At 41.9% G+C, this 8,430-nt stretch overlaps 1 protein-coding gene across 5 annotated transcripts; it reads right to left on the bottom strand.

The window, feature by feature from the left end:
• Positions 1-1,360: 1,360 nt before the first annotated feature.
• On the bottom strand, positions 1,361-7,936 carry LOC123047475 (U11/U12 small nuclear ribonucleoprotein 65 kDa protein). Of its 5 annotated transcripts, none has more exons than XM_044471044.1 (12): positions 7,648-7,936; positions 5,656-5,948; positions 5,385-5,456; positions 5,033-5,239; positions 3,953-4,034; positions 3,667-3,846; positions 3,431-3,589; positions 3,188-3,358; positions 2,507-2,594; positions 2,346-2,404; positions 2,050-2,115; positions 1,361-1,761 (listed from the first exon to the last, which is right to left on the bottom strand). In XM_044471044.1, the coding sequence occupies exons 2-12, from the start codon at positions 5,862-5,864 to the stop codon at positions 1,675-1,677; spliced, it is 1,380 nt and encodes a 459-aa protein (XP_044326979.1). In that variant the 5' UTR covers positions 5,865-5,948; positions 7,648-7,936; the 3' UTR covers positions 1,361-1,674. The 5 variants fall into 5 exon arrangements, with proteins under 5 accessions (XP_044326979.1, XP_044326993.1, XP_044326984.1 ...); XM_044471058.1 differs by having other exon boundaries at positions 2,050-2,111; XM_044471049.1 differs by having other exon boundaries at positions 5,033-5,233.
• Positions 7,937-8,430: the final 494 nt, after the last annotated feature.

The raw sequence follows: 8,430 nt of genomic DNA, 5'->3' as shown, positions 1-8,430 counted from the left end.
CTACACCGACTCCACGGTCCACCAAGCTCTCCTACAACGACAATCACTTCATCCTTTGACACCACAGCCGGGAGCAAGGCTGGTTATGTCCTACCTCGACTAATGTATTGTGTCGATGAAGGTATCCATTATGTCAAACACTTGCCTTCCTTGTCATTAACTTTGTGAGTCATTCTACCTTTGGTGATACCCTTGATCCTATTGAGATTAGTTATTTGAGTATTGTCGGACATCGTACACTTGACCACCGTAGTGACATCTTCGTCATATACATCATTGCTATCTTGAGTATCTGCATAGTAAGAGTAATTTGATATCTATTTTGTGCCTCACTTGTATATTGGCATAAAGCAAATGAGAAGCATGAAAAGTTCCAAAAGTAAGTAAGTAAGAAAGAAAGCTAATAAAAGGAGATACAAGTGCCAATAATACTTCATATAGTGAAATGTCAAGTTTATGAGTCGTTAGAGTGGTGCCAAGTTTACGAAGTTGTTACCCTCTACATGCAATCAAGCTAGCGTATCTCCTTGAGTTTGTGCCACATGATCTTAGTATTTGATAGGCAAATCTTGTATGATCATTCCTTTGGTTAACCCATTATCTTTGAGCGTGAGCCTCTTTTGTTTCCTCTTACATTTGAGGTCATCTTGCATTGCTTTGAGTTCATTTGGATCTGGCCTAATTATTTTAATATCTTGATCCACTTATTGCTTTGTTTTGGTCCACTAAGCCTCCAAGCTCAACATATTAGCCTTTTGCAGGTTCATAGGTGTGGGAACATTTATCAACAATTCAACATCATCTTACTCATTTGGTACACATTGATCGATAGTTGATCCTTTGCATCCGAGTGGAGAAGTGTCATCATGTATAGGGAGAGGATTTGTAGAGCAATTTGTGAGAGGCCTCGATGCAAGAAAACCACACAATGGCGGCGGCCATGGCAAATCCACCAACAAAAAAACACAAACCAAGTGTACATAAAAAAAGTACAATGACAAGGACCACCACCGAACTCACGAGGTGTCGTGAAGGGTTGTGAACACTGCACAAGGCAACTGAGTGGAAAAGAAGCTGGATAAGTGCTAGGTTAGCTGAATGTTGAGCACATTTGGTTCCGACGAGATCAACACAAAAGCTTGTTCAATTCAGAGAAGTTGAAGTGCGCTCCAAGCCGTGGCACACACGACTGCCCCTAAAAACTCACCCTCCACCTCAAATGGACGTGGGCGCAAGGCGGTCAGCACAACATGCAGACCTTTGCAGCCACAGCTACTACCACTCAGGTGCGACATAAGTAATTCCGGACAGAAGAAGTACATTACCCCGAATTCAGAATCTGGAGAAGAGAAGCACAAGATAGTAGATACAGCTGTTTCTTCCACACGACATGCCTAGCTGTCTTACAGTCCAAGTCCAACACCATTCAGGGCAGTGTGCATATATAGCGTAGAATAGTTACAGAATTTGTTCTCATGGAGAGATGCAGTACGTTAGATAGACGTAAGCGGGTCAAATTAACCGACGTCGTTGCTTACCTAAAGTTCTAGCAACACGGTAAGAGCGACTTGGAATTTAACAGCAACAACGGCACCAGCACAGGTAAAAATGAGAATCTTGGTTGCCAACTCCAACAGCTTCACAGCACATCAGAGTCGGAAAGAATGCAACCTCCTAGGAAGAAGTTTTGGTAGCAGCAGGGCTTCTACCAAACTGAATGATCATCGGCTTGCCCTTGAACGCATAACCATGCGCTAAATTCTGCAAAATCAGAAACCGCGCCATTCTTTAGCACTTCTGGCTCTCAAGGACTGAATAATAAGGAATTAAAAGAAACTCCAATTGGAACTTATTTCCTGACAACAAATGGCATTCAATGTTTTTCCTTTTTGGTCTTATAACTTTGCTACTTCAGACAAAGTTTGTTAGTGCTGGGCACAGTGAGCAGCTTTTGATCTGAGTATCCAGATGGGATTTCTACCATAATTTTAGTAAATTAGCTTTATTTTGTCATATTACAAACTAATGGGTAAAATCGGAGTCACTAACCAGTGCACGTTGAGCAAGTTCGACAGATGGAAATGTCACAAAAGCTTGGCCCCGCATTCGACCTTCCTGGAGCAAGATCAGAATATTTCAGAAACAGAAGAATGTGCTAGCAAAATAAAACAAAATGGTGGCAGATTTTTTAATGTTGTCCAAAAACAAACGTCAGCTTGCTCGATAATTTTCACCATGATCCACAGATGCAGGAGCAAGGAACATCATTTGGATATTGATTTATGAATAGGTTCCTTTTTTTAATCATAATCATGCCACAAGCAAAAGATATGTACACATCTAACCTGCATTAACTTGATACTTAAACCAGACCTTGCAGCATCCAAGCTTTCAAACACAGATCCTGTTAAGAGCAGTTTGAAACAAGGTGAGGAAATGAAAAGGCACTAAGATGTGCAGAATCAACATTCTAAGAAACACAGTATTCAGTCTCCCTCGGTCATACCAAAGACATAGTAGAAGTCATCATGAACAACATCTTTTGCCAAGTTCTTAATATATAATACACTGGCAGGATTCCCTGGCGTGTAATTCTGCAAAACAGACACAAGCATGTGTCAGTGAGGCATCAAACCATAATTGAACTGTATGTTATTTCAATAAACAGAAGGGACATTTTGTAAGTCTTGAATTGCGAAAAATCAGCATTTTCCCATAGTTTTTCGTTAAAAAAGCGGATAATGATGTTCATTTTGATGAATAGCAAGAAAAAAACAAATACAAGTTTATGAAAAAAAACTAATGCCCATCAGTTGATCATTGTGTCATAGTGACATAATAGACCCAACCACATAACAACCAGCAGCACCAGCTTATGAAACCACATTTAAAATCTGCTAATAGAACCATGCTTCCAATTATTAGCATCTCATCATCAAGATAAAAAGAACGAAATTAAGTGAACAGATGATGATACATACACTGTGTATTGGTAATAATCATCTTTTAGTTAAAAAGAAATATCACTAAAACTGTACATCATCGAGATGTTCAGGCTGACCAGTACTCACGATGTTTGTGCAACAACAACAACAAAGCCTTTCAGTACAAACAAGTTGAGGTAGGCTAGAGTTGAAACCCATAGATGATGTTTGTGCAAATGGCATAAAATACTGAATTCATCTACCTTGAACATGGGAAGGGACAAAATCTCCTCTGTCGGTAATTTCTCTTTCTCTATTTCCGGAGGCGTGGCAAAATGTTTCTCTTCAAGTTGTTCATCTCTAGAGGCCAATCCCTTGTCGATAGTACTCCGATCAGCAAGTTCCTTATAAGCAGCCTTAGGGACAAGTTTAATCTGCACAGAACCATTGCACTTGAGAATGAATAAGTAAATAAAACTTTTGAGTTCTGAGAAAGAATGCTTCACCTGCAGTATTGGATTTTTCTTTTTTATTACTTGAAGCTCATTGGGAACTAATGCAGCTGGTTTCACCCCGACCGATTCATGGGCGACACTTCTATCAACTGCAGGACCAACAATAGCTTCATGCTTTGCGCGCTTGACTTTCCTTGTATCAACATCTTCCTATATATAAAGCACACATAAACTTTTGGCGAAGATACTACAAACTAAAAGATAGAAACACAAGAATTGGTACGAACATCAGAAGACTCCATCTCAGACTCATCACTAGACAAATCAGCCAGATGAAGTTTCTCTGCCATAGAAGGCTGCGGTGGTGGAGGGGGAGGAGGAGCAGGCACTTGTGATGGTAGAGGTGGAGTAGGCAATCCCGTCCGAAATGGAGCTGGAAGGTTCATCTTGTTCATCAAATGCAACACCTGTTACAGAAATACATCAATCCAAATACATTTGCTCATGCTAAATGCACAAAATAATGCCTTGTGAACTGTAACAGTAGTTCACGAGGTTGAAATTCTAATAAACCTGAGTGTAAAATCGGGGAACGGCAATGAGAGAGTTGACAATATTTGTCAATATGTTTCCATCTGGTGGTGGATATGCATACCTAAAAATAAATAAAGAGTTAATCACATTTCTCAAGTAAGATGGTGGATTAGGACCGCTAACATGGATAACAGAAAGAACTTCTGCAGAAAAGAATTGGTTGACCTCGTTGGAAAACTATGAAACATTTCAGAAGTATGGAGTATGGAGTCTCAGAAGTCAGAATTGCATCTTGGTCAGGATATAGGACTTCAAAGTTCGGAAGTGGCAATAAACGCTTGCATTGATAACTCACAGGCCTTTAGACGGGTCATAAATCCAGTAGTGGTAAATTGAGCTACTAACTTCTCATACAGACAAGCATTTTGTTGAAACGGGAACAAAGAAGACAACTTTTAAATTAGAGATACAACTACTACTTTTTTCTTTGAACAACACAATGTACTTATGTAATCCCTGCTGGTAATAGAATAGACCAGGATTCCCTCAAAATTGAATAAGACCAGGTCATCTTACCCTTGTCGAGCTATACAAATGGAAACAGCAACTTTGGTCGCCATCTCCATATCTGGTTTACTTGTAAGCTTTACTGGGTATGCCTTATATATCGCGTTTGGGCAACCCTCTCAACAATTAAGAGATCCATTCAAAGAACACGGAGACTAATTTTTACAAAATACCTTTAATACCAGGCATTTTTATATAAGGTGCCCACACATTCCAAAAGAAATTTGGCCAACAATTAGACCAATAAAATGTCGGTTATGTGACATGAAAGAGATATCATTTAGGAATTCAACGATATTAATTTTGTGTCACAGAACTAAAATAATATCGGTCTAGCTCTTGGTGGGTCCCTTGTATTTTAGAACAAAAGAGTACTACAAATACAAAGGTGAAGTTGCAGATAGCAGCTCGCATCTTTAGTTACTTCACTTCATTCTAATAACACATAACATATCAATTACCTATATGAAATGGCTTAAGTGATCATAACTCATAAGAAAAGGAAGATGTTGGAAGATAATGAGTGAAACAACGACGATGGCGATAACATACTCAAGATGAGGAGGAAATGAATAGTCCACACCAAGCCTAGAAGCGATCGGTTCGGCAGTTGATGTAGGATTCTCTTGATTCTGGGAATTTGTACTTGGCACTTGAGGCATCCCATGAGCTAATTCCTCCTGATGCTTCTCGTTCACATTCTTGGCATTTGGCTGGTTTGCTCTCTCAACTATCAGTACTTTCCCAAGGATCCTGAACCTGCAAAAACCAGCCCTTAGCAAAAAAAAATGAAGGAAAGAAATTCACAAAATTAAGATCACAAAAAAAAGTCATATTCCGCAGCTAGTTCGAACAAAGAAAATGTACAACTAATCAAGCAGAGCGTGTACTTGAGGAAAGGAACCTGTTCAACACAGACTGCGCCTGATTGGCCGCCATCTCGTCCCTAAAATCCACAAATGCACAGTTCCGCAGCCTGTAACGGTGAAAATAGTTTCAGTAAAAAATATACCACATGTATTACCTAGGCGAGCAGACAAATCTCAGTATACCTAAAGAACTTCTTTTGAAATAGTATACATAAGGAACTCTGCTAGCTAAATCACAAGTTATCAAACACAGTAAACATGTAAAACACCAAAGAAAGCAGGAGCGGACAGGGAGGAGGAAAGTACTTTCCACCGCAGAGGCGAACGGATGTGGCGCCATAGTGGGAGAAGAGTCCAAAGAGCATCTCCTGTGTGATGGCCTCTGGGAGGTGCCGCACCAGGAGCGTTGCCGGCGCCGGAGCAGACCCAGCCTGCTGATGTAGAAGCGGTGGCGGCGGAGCAGAGGAGGGATTCCCGGGCAGTGGAGGAAGCCGATGCGGCGGAAATGACTCCATCGGAGACGCCGGTGGCTTGGCGATGGATTTGGACAGGTAGCAGTGGCGGGGCGTGACAGCAACCAAGAGGGGGCCGATTTCAAACTGAAGGCAAAATATGCATGGAAATTCACAACATAAAGTGAAACAAAATATACATGGTTACACTAATACATGCGTATTGTTGTCCAAGTACCAGTATCTAGTGCTCCACATCACTAGAATACACCGGAATGACCAAAAGAAGACTAAATATAACCAATAACCACAGATATGCTCTTCTAGACTTCTTAGCTTTGAAATTGACAATTATATCATCATTACTTATTTTACAACAACAACAACAACAACAACAACAACAAAGCCTTAAGTCCCAAACAAGTTGGGGTAGGCTAGAGGTGAAACCCGTAAGATCTCGCAACCAACTCATGGCTCTGGCACATGGATAGCAAGCTTCCACGCACCCCTGTCCATAGCTAGCTCTTTGTCGATACTCCAATCCTTCAGGTCTCTCTTAACGGACTCCTCCCATGTCAAAATCGGTCGACCCCGCCCTCTCTTGACATTCTCCGCACGCTTTAGCCGTCCGCTATGCACTGGAGCTTCTGGAGGCCTGCGCTGAATATGCCCAAACCATCTCAAACGATGTTGGACAAGCTTCTCCTCAATTGGTGCTACCCCAACTCTATCTCGTATATCATCATTCCGGACTCGATCCTTCCTCGTGTGGCCACACATCCATCTCAACATACGCATCTCCGCCACACCTAACTGTTGAACATGTCGCCTTTTAGTCGGCCAACACTCCGCGCCATACAACATTGCGGGTCGAACCGCCGTCCTGTAGAACTTGCCTTTTACCTTTTGTGGCACTCTCTTGTCACAGAGAATGCCAGAAGCTTGGCGCCACTTCATCCATCCGGCTTTGATTCGATGGTTCACATCTTCATCAATACCCCCATCCTCCTGCAACATTGACCCCAAATACCGAAAGGTGTCCTTCCGAGGTACCACCTGGCCATCAAGGCTAGCCTCCTCCTCCTCACAGCTAGTAGTACTGAAACCGCACATCATGTACTCGGTTTTAGTTCTACTAAGCCTAAACCCTTTCGATTCCAAGGTTTGTCTCCATAACTCTAACTTCCTATTTACCCCCGTCCGACTATCGTCAACTAGCACCACATCATCCGCAAAGAGCATACACCATGGGATATCTCCTTGTATACCCCTTGTGACCTCATCCATCACCAATGCAAAAAGATAAGGGCTCAAAGCTGACCCCTGATGCAGTCCTATCTTAATCGGGAAGTCATCGGTGTCGACATCACTTGTTCGAACACTTGTCACAACATTATTGTACATGTCCTTGATGAGGGTAATGTACTTTGCTGGGACTTTGTGTTTCTCCAAGGCCCACCACATGACATTCCGCGGTATCTTATCATAGGCCTTCTCCAAGTCAATGAACACCATATGCAAGTCCTTCTCTGAATCAGACATGGATGACTGCACTAAACATATCATTTTGTGAAGTAAACTAGCAAAGTAGCAATCCAGTGGCAACTGGCAAAAACTGCAGGTAATCTTCTCTGAATCACCATTGGGTATCTTAATTTGCTAGTGATTGTTGTGAAGTAAGCATATAATACAAAAACTGAAGATAATATAAGGGATTAGTGTCTCCTTTATTTATTTATTTATTGTACATGTTTGTTCAGTGCTAGACAGGAGCGGAGTAGTAGTAGCAGACTAGCAGTGAATGTATACAGAATCGCCGTATGATACTGGACCGACGGATGCATACCTTACTAGTTGCTTGCTCCTTCGACCTCCGGTCCTTCAGGCTTCGGCAGCAGTTCACAGAATAGCCGGCAGCACGAGAAGGGCCAGCAGCCAGCAATGACTGCGTGCAGCGCTTGCAACAACCAGCCGGCGGAGGCCGGCGGGCGGCGGCTAGAGGACGGTGCGGCGGACCGGCGGACGGCGGCGCTCGGCACTTTGGCAGTCGAAAGAAGGGGAATTGGGAGGAAGACCTATAACTTATTATAAATCGCCATGGCAGAAAGAGAGGTCCCTATGTGCCGGTCAATGCGTCCAGGAGCAGCGGGACGCACATAGGGCGACCCGACTGGGCCAGCCCATTCTTCAAACGACGCGGGCTGTAGCGGTATTTTTTCACACGTACTTTACCACTATTTTCTCAGGAAAAAACGTACTACTTTAGCAATACGTACTGTAGCGCTTCTTTTCAAGCGTAGTTTTTTTTTGCGGGTTCTTTTTTCACGCGTACTGCAGCACCACATACTATTGCGTTTCGATGCAAAAAAAAAAGAAACATACTATTGCGTTTCTTTCTAAAACGCAGTCGTTTGTTAATACTCCCTCCGATCCATATTACTTGTCGCTCACATAGATGTATACATCCATTTCTCCGACAAGTATTTTCGGATAGGGAAAGTATTTGCGAACAAACTTTTGAAAAAATTGAACATTATTGAAACACGAATATTAAAAAAACTTAATATTTATAAATTTTCTGAATAATTTTCGAATATTATGAACATTTTTTTTATTTTTGAAGATATTC

Source organism: Triticum aestivum, chromosome 1A (assembly GCF_018294505.1).
Source record: "Triticum aestivum cultivar Chinese Spring chromosome 1A, IWGSC CS RefSeq v2.1, whole genome shotgun sequence".
NCBI lineage: Eukaryota > Viridiplantae > Streptophyta > Magnoliopsida > Poales > Poaceae > Triticum > Triticum aestivum.
Note: the sequence above shows the minus strand (reverse complement) of the source record. Positions and strands in the feature narration are given on the sequence as shown.